The sequence below is a fragment of the Vipera berus genome, assembly GCF_964194415.1.
Source record: "Vipera berus genome assembly, chromosome: 3".
Taxonomy (NCBI): Eukaryota; Metazoa; Chordata; class Lepidosauria; order Squamata; family Viperidae; genus Vipera; species Vipera berus.
The window spans coordinates 99,096,769-99,122,804 of NC_138204.1; the positions used below are offsets into that span (position 1 = coordinate 99,096,769).

General features: G+C 39.2%; 1 protein-coding gene across 1 annotated transcript in view; it reads right to left on the bottom strand.

The window, feature by feature from the left end:
* The window catches only part of CDC73 (cell division cycle 73), a 131,208-nt gene that overhangs the window by 91,537 nt on the left and 13,635 nt on the right, over positions 1 to 26,036 (bottom strand). Inside the window, exons 3-7 of the mRNA XM_081325899.1 lie at positions 22,911 to 22,980; positions 21,003 to 21,065; positions 20,860 to 20,912; positions 20,165 to 20,253; positions 18,956 to 19,172 (exon numbers count right to left, since the gene is read on the bottom strand). Coding sequence (XP_081182025.1) covers positions 18,956 to 19,172; positions 20,165 to 20,253; positions 20,860 to 20,912; positions 21,003 to 21,065; positions 22,911 to 22,980 — 492 coding nt within the window. The remainder of the gene's footprint in view (positions 1 to 18,955; positions 19,173 to 20,164; positions 20,254 to 20,859; positions 20,913 to 21,002; positions 21,066 to 22,910; positions 22,981 to 26,036) is intronic.

Genomic DNA, 26,036 nt, shown 5'->3' on the forward strand with positions numbered 1-26,036 from the left:
AATAATTAAACATGCAACAGACATAGAAAATAAAACTGTATTCACGTGTGAATGAAATGCAAGGCATTAAGTTTCACTCCTAGCATTACTATTATATTGGGGAAGGTGGAGTAATTCTACAAATCCCACGGCTCAAGATGAGCAAAATTTTCACAACAGTCATATGTCAGTTACTTAAAGTATACTGAATATATTCTTAAACTGAACCTAACCTTCCCACTTTAGATCCTAAATTCTGTATGTCAACAGTTATGGCTAAAATATTGGCATGACAATGGAGAAGTACATAATTGTACACAAGTCAATGGACCAGTGAGTCAAGGATCATCAATACAGAATATAGGAATACACACACACACACACGGTGGTGGTATGTGGTGGTGGTGGAATAATTTTAAATGGTGGTGGTGGTGGAATAATTTTAAATGCAGCTGAGACTGGAGACATTCTATTTTCAGCAAATGTAGTCTAAGAAATGTCTTTCTGTTGAATTACTTCGTCCAGTGAGTCCTTCGGGAGAAGGGCGGTATACAAATAAAATAATAATAATAATAATAATAATAATAATAATAATAATAATAATAATAATAATAATTTCTTTTCTTTACCATGGACCCCCTTCAAATACCTTTTGTGGCCACAGGCCATCAAGATTTAAGATTTAAATCATAACTTCTCTTCAATGGTTCGCAGACCCCCTGTGATGACATCGCAGAATCCCAGGGGTCCGTGGACCACAGGTTGAGAACCACTGACTTAGTGTATTGACTAGGCTAAATTTCTTATATATTTACTGAAAATAGAACATTCCCATGCCCAGCTACATTTAAAATTACTCCCCTACCAAAAAGGATGATATGACAGTGGGGAAAAGTCCTTTTCTGCATGCATATCATATTTTCAGCAAAGCTAAGCCTGTTCAATTTGGGGAAAGATAGTCTTTCTTTCTTTTGAATAAAATAGAATCTACTTCAATCATTTAAAAGGTATGATAAGATAAAGTACAACATTATCAATATGCAATTCTATATTATGAAATAAGTTGATAAGCTAAGTATAATGCTTCATTTAAAAACATATATTCTACTCTTCTTCCAAAACCAGAAAAAGGGTCCCAACTTAATATATATATAAACAGGTAAAAGGCAGGAAAAATGTAAGCCTTGAGGGAAAATTAAAACATTGAACATTTAAAGTGAGGAAAAAAATGTTCTTTTAACTATGCTGAAAGAGAAGCCATATAAATGAAATGCAGTATTCCTTTTAGGAGAAGCTTAAAAATGACAAATTAGCATTTTATAAAAGGCACATATTTAACCAATTTGCATCAGCTCTCAATATGCACTTCTTCTTGAATGGCATATGTACACAACAGATGTCCCCCATTACTGTTAATTCTAAGTAATAATGAACGTATTCAGCAGCTGAGCTCTATAAAAACATTTGTAATATACTAAATGGCTCTATCTTATTTATTATCATTATGAAAACATTAAAGCATAACAAGTAGATACAAACTATAAGTTTATATAAACATCAGGGGACCTCATGTTTGGTAATCTTGACTATTTAGAAATTTGGATTTTTTGTTCTACTTTACATACTTAAGTTTCCAATTTTTTCCCTTCTTCAAAGTTAGGTAAAAAGAAATAAATTGATCATAACATGCTAGGAACATATATCTAAGATTAAATGATTGATAAATATTCATGAGAACTTTTTTGATAATAGTAATACACACACACACACACATACACACACACACACACATATATATATACACACACATACATATATACATATATATGCATACCGTATATACTTGAGTATAAGCCGACTCGAGTATAAGCCGAGACCCCCAATTTCACCCCCAAAAACTGGGAAAAGTTGTTGACTTGAGTATAAGCCGATCCGCCGTTCTGCAAGCCTCCGCCGCTGGCGGAGGCTGGATCCGCGCTCTGCAAGCCTCTGCCGCCAGCAGAGGCTCGATCCGCCATTTTGCAAGCCTGAATACACAGGAATACCCTGTGTGGCCGCGGCTCTCGGGGAAGCCCTGGCTGTCCGCTTCCTCGCTCCACGCTGCCATTCGGGGCCCGCGCGTTCCCCGGGCAAATCGCGGCGCCCAGCAGGCGAGGAAACACGCCCGTTCCAGTCGCCCCCCCTTCCCTCAGAAGACGCGAAGCAAGTGACCGCCCGGAGCTTACCGAGGACTTGCGCGCGGCCGAGGCTTCGGTGCTTCCAGGATCGCGCGCACCTCTCCCAAGCCGCCGCCGTCCGGAGACCTGCCGAAGTTTAGGGAGGTTTGGGGAGGTGCGCGCGCACCTCCCCAAACCTCCCCAAACGTCGGCAGGTCTCCGTTCCTCCGCGCAGACCTGCCGACGTTTGGGGAGGTTTGGGCGCCTCCCCAAACCTCCCCAAACGTTGGCAGGTCTCCGTTCCTCCTGCCGACGTTTGGGGAGGTTTGGGCGCCTCCCCAAACCTCCCCAAACGTCGGCAGGTCTCCGTTCCTCCGCACAGACCTGCCGACGTTTGGGGAGGTTTGGGCGCCTCCCCAAACGTCGGCAGGTCTCCGTTCCTCCTGCCGACGTTTGGGGAGGTTTGGGCGCCTCCCCAAACCTCCCCAGGTCTCCGTTCCTCCGCGCAGACCTGCCGACGTTTGGGGAGGTTTGGGCGCCTCCCCAAACCGCCCCAGGTCTCCGTTCCTCCTGCCGACGTTTGAGGAGGTTTGGGCGCCTCCCCAAACCTCCCCAAACGTCGGCAGGTCTCCGTTCCTCCTGCCGACGTTTGGGGAGGTTTGGGCACCTCCCCAAACCTCCCCAGGTCTCCGTTCCTCCGCGCAGACCTGCCGATGTTTGGGGAGGTTTGGGCGCCTCCCCAAACCTCCCCAGGTCTCCGTTCCTCCTGCCGACGTTTGGGGAGGTTTGGGCGCCTCCCCAAACCTCCCCAGGTCTCCGTTCCTCCGCGCAGACCTGCCGACGTTTGGGGAGGTTTGGGCGCCTCCCCAAACCTCCCCAGGTCTCCGTTCCTCCTGCCGACGTTTGGGGAGGTTTGGGCACCTCCCCAAACCTCCCCAGGTCTCCGTTCCTCCGCGCAGACCTGCCGACGTTTGGGGAGGTTTGGGCGCCTCCCCAAACCTCCCCAGGTCTCCGTTCCTCCTGCCGACGTTTGGGGAGGTTTGGGCGCCTCCCCAAACCTCCCCAGGTCTCCGTTCCTCCGCGCAGACCTGCCGACGTTTGGGGAGGTTTGGGCACCTCCCCAAACGTCGGCAGGTCTGCGCGACGTTTGGGGAGGTTTGGGGAGGCGCCCAAACCTCCCCAAACGTCGGCAGGTCTGCGCAGAGGAACGGAGACCTGGGGAGGTTTGGGGAGGCGCCCAAACCTCCCCAAACGTCGGCAGGTCTGCGCGGAGGAACGGAGACCTGGGGAGGTTTGGGGAGGTGCCCAAACCTCCCCAAACGTCGGCAGGAGGAACGGAGACCTGCCGTTTGGGGAGGTTTGGGGAGGCGCCCAAACCTCCCCAAACGTCGGCAGGTCTGCGCGGAGGAACGGAGACCTGGGGAGGTTTGGGGAGGCGCCCAAACCTCCCCAAACGTCGGCAGGAGGAACGGAGACCTGCCGACGTTTGGGGAGGTTTGGGGAGGCGCCCAAACCTCCCCAAACGTCGGCAGGTCTGCGCGGAGGAACGGAGACCTGGGGAGGCGCCCAAACCTCCCCAAACGTCGGCAGGAGGAACGGAGACCTGGGGAGGTTTGGGGAGGCGCCCAAACCTCCCCAAACGTCGGCAGGTCTGCGCGGAGGAACGGAGACCTGGGGAGGTTTGGGGAGGCGCCCAAACCTCCCCAAACGTCGGCAGGAGGAACGGAGACCTGGGGAGGTTTGGGGAGGCGCCCAAACCTCCCCAAACGTCGGCAGGTCTGCGCGGAGGAACGGAGACCTGGGGAGGTTTGGGGAGGCGCCCAAACCTCCCCAAACGTCGGCAGGTCTGCGCGGAGGAACGGAGACCTGGGGAGGTTTGGGGAGGTGCCCAAACCTCCCCAAACGTCGGCAGGAGGAACGGAGACCTGCCGACGTTTGGGGAGGTTTGGGGAGGCGCCCAAACCTCCCCAAACGTCGGCAGGTCTGCGCGGAGGAACGGAGATCTGGGGAGGTTTGGGGAGGCGCCCAAACCTCCCCAAACGTCGGCAGGAGGAACGGAGACCTGCCGACGTTTGGGGAGGTTTGGGGAGGCGCCCAAACCTCCCCAAACGTCGGCAGGTCTGCGCGGAGGAACGGAGACCTGGGGAGGCGCCCAAACCTCCCCAAACGTCGGCAGGAGGAACGGAGACCTGGGGAGGTTTGGGGAGGCGCCCAAACCTCCCCAAACGTCGGCAGGTCTGCGCGGAGGAACGGAGACCTGGGGAGGTGCCCAAACCTCCCCAAACGTCGGCAGGAGGAACGGAGACCTGCCGACGTTTGGGGAGGCGCCCAAACCTCCCCAAACGTCGGCAGGTCTGCGCGGAGGAACGGAGACCTGGGGAGGTTTGGGGAGGCGCCCAAACCTCCCCAAACGTCGGCAGGAGGAACGGAGACCTGCCGACGTTTGGGGAGGTTTGGGGAGGTCTCGGACGGCGGTGGCTTGGGAGAGGTGCGCGCGATCCCGGAAGCACCAAAGCCTCGGCCGCGCACAAGTCCTCGGTAAGTTTTTTTGTTGACTGGAGTATAAGCCGAAGTGGAATTTTTCAGCCCAAAAAGTGGGCTGAAAAATTCGGCTTATACTCAAGTATATACGGTATATGCTGAATGTTTGTTAAGTATTTTGAATGCACTTGCTTGGTCCCAGACACGGGACAAATCCTATTTCCTGTTTCAGCCTAGCCCAAGGCCATCTACAGGCAGTAGCCACAGCAGTGGCAGCTCATATTTGTGTAAATTTTTTGGCTTGCTAACAAAGAATAAAGGGAGACAGATATGATCAATTTCAAACTTATTTGTTCTCATCAGTCAGCCATACCCTTCTGAGATTCAAACCTGGACCAACTGCATCTTAAGCAGTTGTTTTAACCCCTAGGCCACAGGCTCTCTCTCTCTCTCTGTGTTAGCTGAGAAGCAAGGGAGATATGTGTTAAATGTTTGTTAAGTATTTTGAATGTACTTGCTTGGTCCCAGACACGGGACAAATCTTATTTCCTGTTTCAGCCTAGCCCAAGGCCATCTACAGGCAGTAGCCACAGCAGTGGCAGCTCATATTTGTGTAAATATACATACATATATACATACAAAAAGAAGAACAAACAGCCACTACCACACACTTCTCCCAGAAGAACGAAGCTGAAGCCACCAGCCTGAGGATGACGGATGAGATTTCGTCGAAACGTTGCTCTTATACCTTCAATTCTACGTGGGAAAAAACCCGAATGACCAAAGATCTACATGCAAACACCCACGAAAACCTCAGAAAACAAACATACATATATACATACATACATAAAATTTGTTGTGCCAAAATGTAAAGTTCTTACTATGCCAAAAGTAAACAAGAATCATGGATTGATGAAGTAATTTCCAAGAGTAGTTGGAATAAATAGCAGTGGCAAAGGAATGAGTAAGCACTGAATTATGAAGCTTACTGTAAAGCAAAAGCTGTGCGTTATTAAACAGATTCCAAAGAAACAAGATACCACATTTTAAACCTCTCTGGGATAATGGAGATACAACTGCTAACTGCATTTATCAAACAAGAAACCATCCTAAGACAAGCCTTACTTTCCAGAAGCATTTTTTTTCTTCCAGTTTAATTACATTTAAATTAATTTAGTGGCACCAATATTAACTGCACAAGGGGCTAACCATTCTAATCAGAAATTTGCTCAAAATGCTGCCCCACTCTTAATCTAAATGTTGTTAATGTTCTGAACATTAATTAATTCATTTGTTTGTTTAAGGCTAATGTCAAATTGACTAAAAAAAGGGAAGTAGATGAAATGCATCCAGGAAACCATAGATATTTTTTTTAAAAAAATAAATCTTATCATGGCTCATCTACGATTCTGCTCCAAGGCCTGGGAGGACAGCCAGGTTTTTAATGCCTTTCTGAACATCATCAGGAGGGAAGCAATAAAAACAATGCTGTTCCAGAGAATTAATGCCAGAACAGGGAAGACATGCCACTGAAGCCTTTGACACTTTATAATTGAGGAGACCCCCCCAAGTACATCCATTCTGCTCAGCCTTAGTGGATAGCAGACACTATTAGAGAGAGGCGCTACCCAGTGGTGTGATTCAAATACATGAACAATGCGTGGACACTATTTCTGGAAATCCGTTCTGGGCCTGGACCACCAAGGCCCACTTCCAGAAGTGGCATCCATGCAGTTCTGGGCCTTGCAAAAAAGGGCTAGGGCTTCAGTCGGTTTGCCAATTTCAAATTAGCTACTGGTTCTGTCGAACTGGTGCAAACCGGCTGAAACCCACCACTGGTGCTACCTCAAATAATCAGGCCTTATGCTATAAAGCGTATTATAGGTAGTCCTCAAGTTATAACTGTAATTTGCTGGGGTGGCTGTCACTAAGTATTGCAGTTGGAATAGAATAGAATAGAATAGAATAGAATAGAATAGAATAGAATAGAATAGAATAGAATAGAATAGAATAGAATAGAATAGGAATAATCCAGCCCCCTGCTCAAACAAGAGAACCTATATCTTCTCAGACAGGTGACTGTCTAGTTTCTTCTTAAAAATTTCCAGTGATGAAGCGCTCTCGATTTCTGGGGGCAAGCTATTCCACTGTTTTTTTTAAAAAAATGTTTTATTGATTTTCTCTTTTACAGCTGGATATTTAAAAAGCAACATAATGACTGGGTTAATCAATAGTTCAATAGTATACATAAATCTTTAGTATAAATCTCATGTTACAACATCAGATATTTCCTCTTTTTTCCATTAATAACTGTTATTGTTAGGACCCACCCCAATCTACGTCTTAGGAAAGAAGAACTCTTGGAGACAGGATTTTCCAAGCAGGAACTTTTACTAAAACATGATTGTCAGTGGAAAATCTAGACAGGATCTGGAAACTCTGTTGCAGATTGATACTTTTAAAGTGTCCTGGAGTAAAACCCCCTCCCCTCAGTCCATTTGGTCAGTCCTGGATCAATTAAGGTTCAGGTGTGAAAACCTTCCATGGGAAAAGGGATCTTCCATGCCTTTACGACATTTACTTCCTCCCCTTCAGATTCCAATCGGAGATACAAACCAGAATCTCTCCCCCACCCTTTCTTTGTTCTTCTCAGTTCAAAGGTTCTTTCCCTGGTCTTTGATGACGGCCTCCAGGCAGGCTGAATAAACAACCTTGCATCTAATGGATAGGGATGGCCAATTAATATCTTCTCTCCTCCTCCTTGAGAATGGCAGAATCCAGTGAGGGGTGTGAGATTCGGGGGTATACAGATAGGGATTTAGGAATGGGATATACAGGTGAAACTCAAAAAATTAGAATATCGTGCAAAAGTTCATTTATTTTAGTAATGCAACTTAAAAGGGGAAACTAATATATGAGATGCAAAGCAAGATAGTTCAAGCCATGATTTGTCATAATTGTGATGATTATGGCGTACAGGTCATGAAAACCCCAAATCCACAATCTCAGAAAATTAGAATATTACGTGCAATCAATAAAACAAGGAGTGTACATAGAACAATATCGGACCTCTGAAAAGTATAAGCATGCATATGTACTCAGTACTTGGTTTGGGCCCCTTTTGCAGCAATTACTGCCTCAATGCAGCGTGGCATGGAAGCTATCAGCCTGTGGCACTGCTGAGGTATTATGGAACACCAGGATGCTACAATAGTGGCCTTCAGCTCTTCTGCATTGTTCGATCTCATGTCTCATCTTTCTCTTGGCAATGCCCCATAGATTCTCTATGGGGTTCAGGTCAGGTGAGCTTGCTGGCCAATCAAGCACAGTAATCCCATAGTCATTGAACCAGGTTTTGGTGCTTTTGGCAGTGTGGGCAGGTGTCAAGTCCTGCTGGAAAATGAAGTCAGCATCCCCATAAAGCTCGTCTGTGGAAGGAAGCATGAAGTGCTCCAAAATCTCCTGGTAGACGGCTGCGTTGACCCTGGACTTAATGAAGCACAGTGGACCAACACCAGCAGATGACATGGCTCCCCAAATCAACACAGACTGTGGAAACTTCACACTGGACTTCAAGCATCTTGCAGTGTGTGCCTCTCCATTCTTCCTCCAGACTCTGGGTCCTTGGTTTCCAAATGAGATGCAAAAGTTACTTTCATCAGAAAAGAGGACTTTGGACCACTGAGCAACAGACCAGGTCTGTTTTTCTTTAGCCCAGGTAAGACGCTTCTGACGTTGTTTGTTGTTCAGGAGCGGCTTGACAAGAGGAATACGACATTTGAAACCCATGTCCAGGATCCGTCTGTGTATGGTGGCTCTTGATGCACTGACTCCAGCCTCAGTCCACTCCTTGTGAAAGTCCCCAACACTTTTGAATGGCCTTTTCCTGACAATCCTCTCCAGGCTGCGGTCATCCCTGCTGCTTGTGCACCTTTTTCTTCCATACTTTTCCCTTCCACATAACTTTCTATTAATGTGCTTTGATACAGCACTTTGGGAACATCCAACTTCTTTTGCAATCACCTTTTGAGGCTTTCCCTCCTTATGGAGGGTGTCAATGATGGTTTTCTGCACAACTGTCAGGTCATCAGTCTTCTCCATGATTGTGATTCCTACTGAACCAGACTGAGAGACCATTTAAAGGCTCAGGAACCCTTTGCAGGTGTTATGGCTTAATTAGCTGATTAGAGTGGGACACTTTGAGCCTAGAATATTTCACCTTTTCACAATATTCTAATTTTCTGAGATTGTGGATTTGGGGTTTTCATGAGCTGTAAGCCATAATCATCACAATTACAACAAATCACAGCTTGAACTATCTTGCTTTGCATGTAATGAGTCTATCTCATATATTAGTTTCCCCTTTTAAGTTGCATTACTGAAATAAATGAACTTTTGCATGATATTCTAATTTTTCGAGTTTCACCTGTAAATGGATTCTGACAGTTATCTCATATTAGGCTAATACAATTCTTATTGTTATCATCTAAATAAAAACATCTTTGTTACAGTTATCAATAATTTTTAGCTTATACATATCTTAATTGCATTTGCACTTAATCCTTGTATACAATCAATGTCCTGTTATTGCTTTTTTTCCAGGCTTTAATTTCCCATCAATATTCAAAGTAAATTTATGATTTCCAAGTATTATATGTTTAGGTGATCAAAAGTTTCCCTTATCTCAACTTCTCCCTTTTTTCCTTTTCATACTAAAGTCTAATATTCTGGTTACATATATTATCTATTTGATTATAATATTGCTCTGTTTTCTAAAAGTTATCGATTTTCCACCATTTTCAATTGTCTAATTGATAGTACAGTATCCCCTAAGAAATCAAAAACATTAGAAGTGTTGTCTGGGTTAACCAATAATTCAGTAATATACATAATTTTTTAGTTTAAGTCTAATATTAGAACATCAAATACTTCCTCTCTCTTTCCAATAATATCTGTTATCTCATATTGGGCAAACACAATTCTTATTTTCAACTAAGTAGAAACATCTTTGTTACATTTATCAATATTTTTAGCCTATACATACAGTATCTTGATTGTGCTTGCACTTAATGTCCTTGTATAAACAATATCCTCTTATTGCTTCCCCCGCCAAACTTTAATTTCCCATCAATATTCAAGAAAACACTATTATTTATGATTTCCAAGTACTTTATATTTAGGTGACCAAAAGCTTCCCTTATCTTAACTTCTTCACTTCTCCCTTTTTCCTTTTCATACCAAAGTCTAATATCTTATCTGTTTAATTATAATGTTACTCTATTTTCTAAAAGTTATCTATTCCACTGGTAGATAATAATAATAATAATAATAATAATAATAATAATAATAATAATAATAACAACAACAACAACAACAACAACAACAACCACCTTTATTGTCAAAGTACAACATGTGTACATTGAGATTAGCTGAGCCTCCCCCCATGCTCTCTCCCCCCAACACACAGTGACAACAAACCCTCCATCCTACCACACCATGTGAACCAACTACACCACACACTGGCCTCCCAAGTCAATTCTGCGTAAGTTCACAGAGATATCCCATTCAAAAGCCTAACAGCCTACGGATAAAAGCTGTTTTTCAGCCTGTTGGTACGGCTGGCTATACTCCTATATCTCCTACCCGATGGTAGGAGAGTAAAGAGATACCGTCCAGGGTGTGAGTCATCCCTGAGAATCTTCCTCAGTCTTCCAAGGCAACGAGCCCTGGCGATGTCATCCAGTAGTGTCAGGGAACAGCCCACAATGTCTTGTGCTGTGCTCACTACCCTCTGCAATACTTTCCTGTCCACGGCTGTCAGACCAGCATACCAAACCACAATACCATACGAGAGGACGCTCTCTATAGTAGACCGGCAAAAGAGGGTCATTAGCCGTTGTTCTACCCTGTTCTTCTGCAAGACCCTAAGAAAGTGAAGCCTCTGTTGGGCCTTTCTAGCCACCTGGGTTGTGTTAACTTTCCAGGTCAGATCTTCACAGAGGTAGACTCCCAGAAATTTAAAGGAGGAAACTCTCTCCACACAGTCCTCCCCGATGTAAAGTGGGGCAGGTTCCTCCTTTTTTTCTCCGGAAGTCTAACACCATCTCTTTCGTCTTGCCGATGTTTAGGTGCAAGTTGTTGTTACTACACCATATGGATAGTTTTTGTACCTCCGCCCTATATGCTGTCTCATCCCCACCTGTAATAAGACCCACCACAGTTGTATCATCTGCGAACTTGATTATCGCAGTGGATGGGTCAGATGATACACAATCATAAGTGTATAAAGAGTACAGGTAGGGGCTAAGCACACAGCCCTGTGGTGTGCCGGTGCAAAGCTTCAGGGGGGTGGACAAAGCAGACCTGACCCTCACTGTTTGTAACCGATCCCTAAGAAAGTCTTGAATCCAATCGCAGATGGCGGGAGAGAATTTCAAGTCAGTCAGCTTCTCGATGAGAATGCTCGGCAAAATGGTGTTGAAAGCCGAGCTGTAGTCAACAAAAAGCATCCTGACGTAACTTCCAGGTCTCTCGAGATGACTTGCTACAGAGTGTAAAGCAGTAGCTATGACATCATTTCTCGACCTATTTCCCCTGTAGGTAAATTGATGTTTATCAAAGTCCAGTGGGAGGCATGTCCTAAGATGTTGGAGAACCAATCTTTCGAAGCATTTCATGACTACAGACGTTAATGCAACAGGTCTGTAGTCATTCAGGAACTCAACTGCAGTTTTCTTGGGGACTGGGACAATGGTAGTTGCTTTCAAGCACGATGGTACACATGCCGTTTGCAAGGAGATGTTAAAAATCCTTGTCAGGACCCCTGCTAATTGATCAGCACAATTCCTGACCACTATCCTAACTGTCAGGAAGTTTCTCCTTAATTCCAGGTCGCTTCTCTCTTTGATCAGTTTCCAATCATTGTTTCTTGTCCTTCCCTCTGGTGCTCTGGTGAACAACCTGACCCCCTCTACCTTGTGGCACCCCCTCAGATACTGGAATAATGTGTGACATCACATGACCACATCACTTAGCAATGGCAATCCAGCCAGTACTGGCTGTTGTCATTACCTAAGATGTGCAGCTCATTAAGGGAACAGCAGAGAGTGTCTCAGGAAAGGAGTACTAAAATAACACAGGGTTTGGGGTATTGATGGTAAAGACCCTGTGAGGTCCAGCAAAGGGCATGCATGAGTTGGAAGAGTGTGTGCTTTGTACAGTGCAAACTCAGAAAGTCTGGGAAACTAGGGAGCAGAGTACATGCTGTAGCAGAAAGGCCAGGGAAAGAGGGTGTAAGCAATGTATGTGTGAACAGGGGAGACCAGATAAAGAGGATGCAATGTGTGTGATTGCAGGGAGCAATGGAACATGGATGTGTATGTGTGTGGGTGCATGCATCTGAGTGCAGCCAGGCTGAGGAAAAGGGCTAGAGATGCTTGCAAGTGCAGAAAGGCTGAGGAAAGCCAAACCTAGTACCCAAGTACCTAGGTAGGCACTTCTCTAATAACAGAACTACCCCCATTCATTCTTCCCGACTCATTCTTTAAAAAATCTAGAAGCTTCAATAACTTGCAACAATTAACAATTTGTTTTAATAGCCTGAAGTTTACTGTTGATTACTCTACAGTTCTCTACAGTTTACATACTTTTTGTTTGCTGTCAAAATCAGAAAAAAGACATCACATAGCAATTAATTAGAAATCATTAAAACATTGTTAGCTTTTCCTAGATTTGCTATAAATTTGAGAGCATACCAAATAGTTGCCTTTTCAGATATCACAGGACACTAATTTGGATTGGGAACTGCTTCTTTTCTTATGAGCGCTTTTTAGGGATTCTACTAAAATAAGGCCTACAATTGTTTGTCTTTCTGAGATTTAAGCATTAGCGATTGGAGATGAACAATATTTTATAGAACTGAAATGCCTTCTCAAAAAGTGGGATGAAAACTACTAATTGCTAGGAAAGGGGAGAAATCATGAAAAACTACCCAGTGTAATTCTTACAATCTGTTACCTTTAGGATGCTCAGAGAAGGGATATTTCATTTAATTCATTCCCCAAGCAAACCCTTCATTCTCACAATCTAAAGGGCCTTTTAAAGTTTCAGAAACAGCTTATAAAATATTCTAAGTATCTTTGGGGAAAGGACAAAAGGAAAAAAAAATAAACAAATTTCTTTCTGTGATAGTTAACATTTTGGTATTCAAAATCTGAATACTTCAAGAGTCTTTTGTCAGTGCATGTGGTACTTTCTAGTTGCAAAAAATGTTTCTTGGATCTCTCCTGGAAATCACAGTATGACATGAGATTCTAAATGACAACAGAGAGACCAGCATTAAATGTGAATCACTTCCACTGTGTTTTTTTACTTTCTCGCAGAATGCTACTCTTAGAAATGCTTTCCTACTTGCAAGATGTGTATATTATTGTCACCAAAGGAAAAACACAAGCTTCATGCTTATAGTACATCAAATATAACTCTTGATTCCAGCTATCACTTGTAAAATAATACGCAAACTGAACTTTTACTTCAATGACAATGATGCATTTATTTCACAGGCTATGTAAAATCAAAACGCTATAATTTTTAGTAAGGATTTTGATTACAACAGTAAAAATTAATATAAATTAAACTCAAAAAATCAAAGAAAATAGTATGAAAGAATAAAAAGTAGAAGCAAAAAAGAAATAAGAAAATAAATATATAAAGAAGTAAAGAAAAAAGGGAGGTTAAGAGACAAACTAGGCATCATAAACACTGTAAGGGTTTAAGATACCATTGTATCCTAAACGTAAGAATTTTTTTTTAAAAAAAATCTTCCAGAAATGGGCACCTTTTCCCCATCCCTTTTTAAACATTACCCTTAGCATATAACATAAAACCTCCACGTAATGTTCCAGCCAAAGGAAATAGCGTATTCTAGTCTACAACTGGACTGAATATTGGATATAAAAGACTTTTTCAAGAGCACAAAACAGCATACCATTTTTATGTCTACTAATCTTATTTAATTTTTAGCTATTGTTGAAATTAAACATTCATCCATTCAATAAACAAAGCCTGATTTAAATTTTCTGGATGAAGAGTTCTCTCTAATAAATTTCTTCAGGATTACTGTTACTATATGAATGTAGAAGTTGACTGTGATATTTTGCACACAAAGTCCACACCTTATTTAGCATGCATCATCACATTTAATGTATTATACAGTTGCAAGAAAAAGTATGTGAACCCTTTGGGATTACATGGAGTTTTGCATGAATTGGCCATAAAATGCGCTCTAAACGTCATGTAAGTCACAACAATAGAAAAACACAGTCTGCTTAAAATAATACTACACAAACATTAGCTGTTGTCATGTTTTAATTGAACATAAGATGGAAACATTCACAGTGCAGGGTGGAAAAAGTATGTGAACCCCTAGCCTAATGACTTCTCCAAGAGCTAATTGGAGCCAGGAGTGAGCCAACCTTGACTCCAATCAGTGTGATGATCTTGGATGTGTTGCTGACAGCTGTCCTGCCCTTTAAAAACACACACCTGTTTTGGGTTTATTGGTCTCAAGAAGCACTGTCTGATGTGAACCATGCCTCGCAGAAAAGAGCTCTCAGAAGACCTACTATCCAGAATTGTTGACTTGCGTGAAGCTGGAAAGGGTTACAAAAGTATCTCCAAAAGCCTTGATGTTCATGTGTCCACGGTAAGACAGACTGTCTACAAATGGAGAAAGTTTAGCACTGTTGCTACTCTCCCTAGGCATGGTCGTCCTGTAAAAATGACTGCAAGAGCACAGCGCATAATGCTTAAATGAGGTAAAGAAGAATCCTAGAGTGTCAGCTAAAGACCTACAAAAATCTCTGGCACATGCTAACATTTTTGTTGACACATCTACAATAAGGAAAACATTAAAGAAGAATGAAGTACATGGGAGGACACCACGGAGGAAGCCACTGCTGTCCCAAAAAAAAATATTGCAGCATGTTTGAAGTTTGCAAAAGAGCACCTGGATGTTCCACAGCACTACTGGCAAAATATACTGTGGACAGATGAAACCAAAATAGAGTTGTTTGGGAAAAACACACAACACTATGTGTGGAGAAAAAAGGCACAGCACACCAACATCAAAACCTCATCCCCACTGTAAAACATGGCAGAGGTAGCATCATGTTTTGGGGCTGCTTTGCTGCCTCTGGGCCTGGACAGATTGTTGTCATTGATGGGAAAATGAATTCCAGAGTTTATCAGGACATGTTGCAGGAAAACATACGACCATCTGTCCGCCAACTGAAGCTCCGCAGAGGATGGGTGATGCAACAGGACAATGACCCAAAGCATACAAGTAATTCAACAAAACAATGGCTTCAACAAAACAGAATACGCCTTCTGGAGTGGCCCAGTCAGAGTCCTGACCTCAACCCGATTGAAATGCTGTGGCATGACCTTAAAAGAGTGATTCACACCAGACATCCCATGAATATTGCTACACTGAAACAGTTTTATGAAGAGGAGTGGTCCAAAATTACTCCAGATCTGCAACTACAGGAAACGTTTGGTTGAGGTTATTGCTACCAAAGGAGGGTCAACCAGTTATTAAGTCCAAAGGTTCACTTTTTCCACCCTGCACTGTGAATGTTTCCATCTTATGTTCAATTAAAACATGACAACAGCTAATGTTTGTATAGTATTATTTTAAGCAGACTGTGTTTTTCTATTGTTGTGACTTACATGATGTTTAGAGTGCATTTTATGGCCAATTCATGCAAAACTCCACGTAATCCCAAAGGGTTCACATACTTTTTCTTGCAACTGTATTTTATATTAAAAAGTGCTCAATGTGAAATAAAAAATGAATTAATTTCATAAGCACTGTACCTAAAAAATCAGGAAGATACTGCACAGAAATTAATGCTCATTTCCTTTTCATTTACTGTATACAATTAAGACTTATTTTTAGTAACAGCAGAACTTTATCTGGTCAAAAGTGAGGCTGGCTGAAAATAATGGGAAATTTTCTATTAAATGTTCTTAAAGCCAAAAGCTTATTTTTAAAGCCACTTGAGTTCAAGTGATGGATTGAAAATATAAAGGATTCCTTGAATTTCTAGTTAGGTAATTAATTCTTTTTACAAATGGAAATGAAAGTGGTAATTAAAAATATCTTTCATTCAGAAAAATGCTTGAATGCTCATTCCTTTCTATAATGATAACAGAAGTTTAAAACATTTAAATAGTATTAATTTATGTAAAATTGTTAAGCAGTGATCAGAAATACAAAAGCATAGTACAGTTGGTAGAAGAGCTCTGATTTTGCAAACACTCAGTAAGCTTTGTAGTTTGATCCTATGCATATTTATTCAAATGAATTTTGAGAATTAAATCCATCCACCTAAAACACAACTATTTTGAAAATAGGTTTTTTGTTTATTGGTCTATTTTTGTAACTTATTTTTTTCATCAACAGGGTAATTTAAGACCTTATAACTGACTTTGCAGAAGCAGATTGTGATACCTCTTCTCTGTAAGGCAGATACTCCTATCCTGAAAAGTACAACACAGCCCTGAAATACTGAGTATTAATCACAATCCCAGTGAACAAACGTCAGCTTCATTCAATCAGTGTGCTTTAACTGTTTCAGAAATCAACTGGTATTTATAGTTCAAATGACTGAAAGACAAAGCTACAAAAATCTGGCAATAAAGACAAGAAAACTTTATAGTAACTGACTGGATTTTTGCAGTTCAAATCTGATAGCTCTATTGAATGGTAAAAATGATTTAGATGAATTATTTTAAACTTACTTTTTCTATGTGGTATTTTAAATCACCTTGAAATAAATGTTCATACAAAATGTTAATGTGAAATGTATGAAACTTAAACATATACAGAAATTTATAATCTGAATGAGTTGGCAGCAGGAACAGACTTAGTACTTTAAAATGTTGGAATTACAATAATCACATATGAGTTATATTGCTGGTTAAAAATCTTCACTAATATGTAACAAGACTACCATCTAGTGGTCTGATAGAAAATAAATGTAAAAAAACATTTTCCTTTTATATTTCGGAAGGGAAAAAAGTAAACTCTTTACTATATAAACAGGTTTTTAAGAAATATTTCCCACAAAAGCAGCAAAATGAATTAACTGCAAGGACTTTTTCAAGAAACAAAGCTAAATTAATCAGTACTATAACATATTACAGACTCTTAATAATCATTTGAAATATTCCAGTCTACAAATTAAAATTAAGATTGCTTTAAAAATTTAGATAAAACCACAGTAATCAAAGGATACCTCTTTAGAGAACCATGGGAACTGAGCAGAGATTGTAACTTTCCATCACTATTCTGCTAGTACAAAAAAGTTAAGGTGAACTTGCACATCATTCAGAGGAGAATATGTGCCTTGTTCTAAACAAATGAAAGGTACTTAAAACTAGAAAAAAGTGGAACATAACCTGTAATAGTGTCATTCTGAAATAAATATGAATAATGAATACAAAACAAATCTTAACACTAGTTTCCAAACCTAATAAATAGTGAGCATTAAGAGGCTATTCTTGTTCTCTTTGAGCTTACCATGATATAATTTGACATAGGTAATGCTGCACTTGATCATTTCAATAAACAATAACACACACACACACACACACACACACACACACACACACGTATATATGTAGGTATTTATTTATTTTTATTTTATTTTATTAGATTTATATACCGCCCTTTCCCGAAGGACTCAGGGCGGTTTACAGGGTATTTTAAAATCAAACCAATACAAAATACAAAAGTTAAAAAACAATTAAAAAGATTAAATTATCCCTAAAAATAAAAACCCCAGTTAAAAATTCTCAGCCTGGGCCAGAGAGCACAAAGAGCCAGGTCTTCAGGTAGCTAGGTAGGTGGATGTATATATGCCCAAATGAAGCCAAATTAAATCCCACCCAAGATAGAACCCAGCTACAATATACAGATAATTCTCGACTTACAACAGGTTGCTTAGCAACTATTCAAATGTATGACAGGACCCCGAAAAAGCTACTGCCACCTGGTTTCAAAATTCTGACCTCTACCATACATACACCCCTGGTCACTGACCACATCTTGGGCACTCAGCACTTACAGCTGTTTGCAGCTTCATGCAGTTATGCAGCTGCAATTTATCATGTCTTTGTTGGACAACGGCATTTACTTCCAATTTCTTCCAAAAATAATACCCCCTAGTGAACAATGGTTTTGCTTCTGTTTAACGACATTGGTGTTTGCTTGTGTGCCACTGCATTTGCTTAATGACTGCTGCAAAAAGATTGTCAAATCAGGTGCAGTCAAATGGTGAGCCGCTTTATATCTTTTATGACTTATGGCTGAAATTGTGGACTTAATTACGTTCGTAAGTTGAGACTACCTATACAGTCTTTGATAGGTATTTCTCAAAAAGATATATAAAAAACTGTAATATTGCAAGTTGATTACTGTAGTCATAAATTTTGTTCAATGCCTATTGTTAAAAAAGTAGCCAATTCTTATATTGTTTAGGATTTAAAGAATTCAAATAGAAACAGCAAGGTTTCAGGTGCATCTTATCCACTCATTGGGTGACACACTGCTGCAACTGTAACAAGTAGATAATATTACAGCTAGATGTAAGATCTAGTCTAGTCCAGTAAAGTCTCAGTGGGAAACGGGAGTATTTTAAACTCTTAGTGACTAAATAATAAAATCTAACAAAGATCACACTTTCCTCCAACAATGTATTTGAAGTGTCACTAATATAATGACTGTGGATTGCCTTAGTGAAGTTTCTTTAGTAAAAAAAGTCATAATTAACCTTAAGTTCTAAAGAATTGTTACTAGCATATTCCTAAATCAATAACATTGTAACACATATTATAGAAATAAACTGATTTTAAGCCATTATTAGTTTTCATTCCCAAGGCAATGATATATGACTTTATCCGGGATGCAAATTTAATCTAGGATAATCCAAAGATAAACCACATGGACTATAGTTTATTTTTCTATCATCTATTAAAATATGAAAAATATGAATTCCAATCCTAGACAACATACACTATACATACAATTTAATCATCTGTCAAATTAGATCCTGAGTATTTTTCAGAAAATATTTTTTTTTATTTTCATCCAGTTTTGTAATCTAGAGCTACAGTAATTCTCAAGATGGAGCTTTAATATTTCTTAGTTTTACTTATTCCTCTTGCTATTTTGCATAAATTTTCTCTCACACGTTAACATGCATTGTGTTCTTCCTAAATAGTGAGGAAAGAGCATCTACTTGAAATCAGATAAAAATATAATAAACCAATATTACCTTGCCTGTGCTCTGTAAGATGGTAGTTCTTGTCCTCCACACTCTTTCCCTGCTGACAATATCTCTAGTAACATCAACTTCTGCATCAACAAAACTTCTCTGTTTAAGAGCAGTTATGTCATCATCTAAATCAGTCTTAATTGTGGCCCTTTTCTTGGCCATAATTTTGGCTTTGATAGCTGCAATTTTTTCCACAGACATGGCTTCAGATAAGGATCTACAACAAAAAAAATGGATAGAAATTGGAGCAGGTAGAAATTGGCATTGACAGTTCAATCATGCTACTAAATGAATACGATTAATTACCAAATTTTATAATAGAATTTAAATTCTATCACTAGGCAATTCCAAAGATAAAGCTGCTTGTAAGCCGCCCTGAGTCTTCGGAGAAAGGCGGGATATAAATGGAATTAAAATAAAATAATAAATAAATAAATAAAATAAAAAAGCTTGTCTTTCTTCCTGAGATCGTCCTTTAAATACTTTAATTCATGAGTATTGTGAAGAAAACATAACTAAGAAAATGAAATAGACATTAAATAAGAATGAAATAGAAGGGTATTTTATGATTGTTATCTTAATTCCATCATTAGTCTAAAGATGTAAATATTCAGCACCCTACAGTATTCCTGTTGTTGCTCGGTGAGAACACAAGTGGTAAAACAGCAATTTTCTGATTGTTTTCAAGGGATGCAAAAAGCCTGGTTTAGCTAATCTTTTTATAAGAGTGGGAAAATAATCTAATATTGGGTGAAACAAGTGACAAGCTCAACAAACATATAATAGTTTTTTCCTAGTTACACATTAGTTTTGAATATAGTCAGTATCTTACTTCATCAGGTTTCTTAAGGACTGTAATTATTTGGGGACTGACAAACCAGGATTTAAAATAATTGCTTAAAACAGTGGCAAGCTGAAATTTGTAAAGTATATGATTCATTCTTACTATTTTATTCAACTAGATTCACACCGAACTGCCAATATCAAAAATGTCAGGGTAGGTACTCTTTTAAGTGAAAAATACCTTTTTAACGGGACATCTGTTAGTGGTAGTTCTAACTGTATATTCTAAAATGATATAAAATATCTGCAAGTTATTTTCTACTGTTACCATGTTTTTAATCCCAAGGACAAATTTCAGAAAAATTTAGTAGCCATGCTATTGTTAAGGTAACTCTTAAATTAACAATAGCACAAAGCAAAACTTGCCTGATCTGCTCAGTCTGCACAATGCCTTCCTTGTGTCCTTCCAGCCGAGCTGCCAACCGTTCTTTGTCAAGCCGCACACACTCTTCATCCTTATAAGGAGAATATTGCTTATAACATCATCTTTATTTCTTACTAGAATAAACAACTAAGAGTTCACAAACATGTGAAACTTGAACATTTAAATGAAAGACAGTATGGTCTTCTTAATTATTTTTAATAGCCAGTATTATCCATATTTATATGAACTATCTACAAATAAAAATCAGGTTAAATTTCAATTGTTCAATCTACCCAGAAAGAGTTCAGAAAGTCTTAGAAAATATTGATATCAATCACATTGTGCAATTGAACTGAGTAGGAATTACAGTACTGGCAGTACTGGTTCCTTTTCTTTAATCATTTTCATTGATCAACAGAGCTAGTCTACCCACACTGTTAATCTGAAGGAAAAAAAGTAAACGGTAACACAGAAAAATTCAATGAAACAAATTTTGGTACTTTAATCAAACACTGTATCTCAAGCATTGCTATTTACAGTTTTTAAGTTGTAGTTCAAAAGGGATGACTTGCCTTCATATTTACATACAATTATTATACCCTATGTAAGATAATATTGGAAGAAACAAATCTGAATAGTTTTAAAACCATCGAACAAGCTTCTTATTCCATAAATACCTTGCATGAAACCACTTTACCTCTATTCTTGGTTTCTTAGCTTCTGCTAATATTTCATCAGCTGCTCTTTTGACTGCAAGAAAAAGATAAATTAATAAGGATTAAGGAGCAGCTTTTTAAAAAATCCACTAATAAAATATTTAATTATTAAACTAAACTGTACCTTGAGTAGATCGCTGGAGACCTATTTCCAATGGTGCACTTCTATCTATACTTGACGATGTTGCTAAAAATTTATAAGTACAGAAAAAAATATGAATGTTTTTAGAATGTCCAAAATTAAAGCAGACAGGTGAATAGAAAAATTGAAGCAGTAACCAGGCTATATTAAAATATTAGAACATGAATTCCCTATATGATAAGCAGGGTTGCCTATGTGCCTATGGAGGCATCCCTTACTATCCACCAAGCTCCAAGTTAATTGAAGGCAAAATGTTCAATTCATGCTTGATGTTTCCAACACTTCATGTTTTATGTTTCCAACAGCAGAAAATCCCCATTAGGCTTTTCCAAGTACTGAACAAGACTGGATGTACAGTGAGATCTTCCATGACAGAGAATTGGCTTTAAGCATTTTTCTATTATCAGCAGAACTGTCTTGGTACCCGCCTACCAAGCTTCATTTCTACCTCAGTTTTTTTTTACAAGAATTACTTAAATTAAAAACAATAAGGAATCTAACACACTACATAGAAAGTGTCCACATTAAGTATAATTGTTAGTTACAAAAAGAAACACTTCTGAGTTCCACATAGTTCTTACTGATATTCTTTAAAACTAAAATAACAGGAAATGGCAGTCCAATGTTCTGTCTGATAATCTCCCCACTAAAATGAAAGGGGGCATCCTTGGAGGTCAAGGGGAGATAACGGGAAAGAGTCAATATGGTGTAATGGTTAAGGTAACAGTGTGACAAAGGTTCTAATCTACTCTCAGCAACAGAAAGTTCCTGGGTGCCTTTAAATCACTCATTTTTGCATAGTTCAATCTACCTAGAGAACTGTTCTTGTGATGAAAATAAGTTGCCACCCTAAATTTTTTCTAGAAAACTTGGGATATAAATCAATCTCATTCATTTATCTCCTAGTAAACGTGTCATTTTTGACTTCACAGCCTTTTAGGATTAGAGTGCACCCAATAGGCTCTAAAACTGCCAATATAATGAAAGCCTCACATTGGAAGCTCCTGAGTAAAAACTAATTCTAATATTTGCTTGACCAATACATATCTGTAGCAAGAAAGTAAACATTTTTTCTCATCAAGAATTCCACTAATATCTGCTGCTGACTGAAGATGGATAAGAGGGAAATATTTTTTTTATTATTTTCCTTTTCTTTTTTTCTGGGCCTTTGCATTCAATTATTGGCTTTTTCACATTGATTTTTTCCCAATAGTTTCTTCTTTGGGTTTTAAATCAGGGCCTTAGAAACACTCAGTGATAGAGAAAAGAACTATTAGAACTTGTTTTCCTTTTTTAACCCGTTGGTTTTATACTTGACACCAGATTCAATTAGTCTTATCTAATCAAGTTAATACTTGATTTGGTATTTTAATTTATGACAAAGGGACTAAAATTATTCTGCCTTTAATATAAGAGAAAATATTTCATTACTCATGAATTCATAGTCATGGCTTGGGTCCGGGATATTTGAAGGAACACCTGCTGCCTGCATCAAGTTCCCTTCGTCCAGTGCACTCGCAGAGGGTCTTCTCAGGGTGCCGCCGGTAAAAGATTGCCGGCGGATAACACCCAGGGGGAGGGCGTTTTCTGTGGGTGCGCCTGCCCTCTGGAACCAGCTGCCCGTGGAGCTCAGGACTGCCCCTGACCTACGTTCATTCCGCCGAGACCTGAAGACTTGGCTCTTTGAGCTCTCTGGCCCAGGCTAAGAATTTTAACTGGGGTTTTATTTTCAGGGATAATTTAATCTTTTTTTGTCTTTTAACTTTGTATTTTGTATTGGTGTGATTTTAAAATGCCCTGTAAACCGCCCAGAGTCCTTCGGGAAAGGGCGGTATATAAATCTAATAAAATAAATAAAATAAAATAAATATATTTATGTTTTTGACTCACATGTTTCTCCATTAAGATATGCAAGGAGATCTTTTCTGTCAGGTCTTCTTACTACAGGAATGTTTTCAGTCTGAAAGGAATAAATAATTGGCTTAATTTTGTAATCTAAAAGTCTCAAAATTGGTATTTTGCTATGAGCCCACTTAATATACGTAAATCTTAGCTAGACTTTCAAACCTACTAATATACAATATACAAAATACAACGCTCAAATATTTAAAGACATATTAGTAAATATACTATCATCTATATGATCATATTTTGTCAACAGAACAAGCTGAGGGTAGTTACATTCATCAAACAATTTTGCTGACACTGGCCCTAAGAGTATTTCTGTATTATTTAGGTATAACATTACAATATTTCATTTTAAAATATATTTCAAGAATGCTAGACAAAAGTAATTCACAAATTTCTTCTGTTATTTTAGCAAAGGTATCTTTTTTTCTAATTTAAATTTTGTAGATGGCTTGAACTAGGTCACCATATGGTAGAGCTACTAGGCAACTGAGACAGAAAAATACAGTAGTTTCAACAAAAACAATGAGAACCTTGCAGATCCCTGTGCTGAAGGTAGTTGCAGAACAGTCTCTTTCCAGTGTAATTGGCATGTTCAACTTGTCCATGCCGGGAGAAACTTCTGGTGAACGCCCATTACTGAGAATGATAGTGAATGAAGGCTTGTGGGTGCTGCTTTGCAGCAGCAGCAGCTATTTTATGGAAGAGTGTCCTAATAGAAGTCAGATTGGTCCCCACTGTCTTGGTCATCCTAAAAACCAAGTTATTTCAGAGGGCTTATGGTAAATGACAAGACGGTTAGTTTGATCATTTTTATGATTGTGGTTTATGGTCCTAAAATAAAATACAATTTAGTTCTTACCATGAACATTTTATTTTGATTCTTGTGTCGCTTGTAATTATTATAAAGGATTTAGTTAAATATTGGGGTTTTTTTTTAGTGTTCAGTACCATTATTTTAAGAAAGTTTAAATACCAAATATTCACTTAAACTAGGGAGGGGGTGTTCTTTGTATGGAGGCCGTCATTTTTGTTTTACATTTATTTGATTTTTTTATTTTATTTTAATTCCATTTATATCCCGCCCTTCTCCAAAGACTCAGGGCAGCTTACAAGCTTAGCAGTAGCCTTCATTCTATGTATATGCCTGCTTATTAGGGCTTTCACACAAACCCCAAGCGGCATTATTACAAAGTCAGCTTAATTGCCCCCAACAATCTGGGTCCTCATTTTACCTACCTCGGAAGGATGGAAGGCTGAGTCAACCTTGAGCCTGGTGGGATGCGAACCTGCACTAATTGCAGGCAGCTGGTGTTACTTAAGGAGGCATTAGCCCACTGCTCCACCAAGGCTCTTGAGTAACAGTAACAGTAACAGTAACAGTAACAGTTGTCACTTTTTAATCTGTTGTATTACTGCCCTCCCCCCTTTTATTAAATTTATATTTCAATGTTTGTTACAAAATATAATAAAGGTATTTGTAAAAAATATTTTTTGACTAATGAAGCTTGAGAAAGTATTATTTAACACAATGTTGTGGCTTGAATAACTATCAATGAGTTACAGGTAGTACTTGACTTACAACCAGAAGCTTAGCAACCATTCAAAATTACAACAGATCATCCAAAAGCTACTTATGACTTGGTTTTGAAGTTACAGCTGCTGCAGCATCTCCATAGTCATTTATCTGACCATAACATAAGAGATGCTTCAACAATCCCCCTATGTAACATCACATCCCGTCAGCTCCCTACAGGCCTTGAAAATAAGGCTAAAAATAGTTAGTTTAAGTTTGCGTTTATTAAATTTATATACTGCCCTTTTCCCGTAGGACTCAGGGTGGTTTACAAACTATTTAAAAACATCAATACGATACAAGAGTTAAAAACAGTTAAAATAATTAAATTTGATCCCTGAGGGGGGGGAAAAAAACCTCTCAGCCTAGGCCGGAAAGCTCAAAGAGCCAGGTCTTCAGGTCCCGGTGGAATGACCGAAGGTCGGGGGCAGTCCTAAGCTCCACGGGCAGCTGGTTCCACAGGGCAGGCCCTCCCCCTGGGTGTTATCCGCCGGCAGTCTTTTACAGGCGGCACCCTGAGAAGGCCCTCCAAGTGGGAGTGCACAGGACGAAGGGAACTTGATGCCGGCAGTAGCTGTTCCCTCAAATATCCCGGACCCAAGCCATTTAGAAAAGGAAATGGTTTAAGAAATTCTCAATTTTACCCTAATTTTACCCATAATATCACTTTAAGGTAGTTATTTACAAGAGAATATTTACTCTGTATTATAGAGTTTCTTTTCTTTTTAATGTATTATTACTTGAATAGGTAATATATTATTTTAAATTAAATAAAATTTAATTAAATAAAATTTATATGTTGCCCATTTCACTATCGAGAACAACTCTGGGAAGCAATGTAGCAACAGAGACATGAATGTGATATCATTATGTGATTTGTTTTTTAGTATATGCTATATTAATTTGCTTTATTTTTATTGTTCTTTTCAACTTTATGTTTGGTTTTTACAAGACATAGACAAATATTTTCATGATTTCAAATCTGGACACTGGATGGGACTAAAGATTATACACAGAGACCATACGATGGTGCAAAACATTAAAAAAATAAAAATACTGAAGATTTCTGTGAAGAATGGAATCAGATAGTAGTAGTATCAATGACGTCTGCTACTATATTAAACTATGTCCCAAAGATGTTACTGAAGAATTATCAGATGTACAACAAATGGTATCCGACAAGATAGAAATGATATTTTAAAGTAGATTTACAACTGATAAGTCAAGAGAATGGTTTTAAAAAGCACATTTCACTATATCTAAAAAAAGAAACTGGCTGAGTTTTAATTTAATTTAAAAGGAAAATACAAATGACAAAACAAGAGAATAACCTGAATACTTTTTCCTACTGGATTTACAAAAGAAGCTTGTTAAGACCCTAAAGACCTCTGCAATATGACAAAAAAAGAAATGAAATCAAATTCTACAATATGTGATTCAATTAAAGATTAAGATTGTTAGAAATAAAAGGAAGGAATACAAAGTTGGTCTATCTTCAAACTAAAATTAATATATTGGTACAGGCAACATAA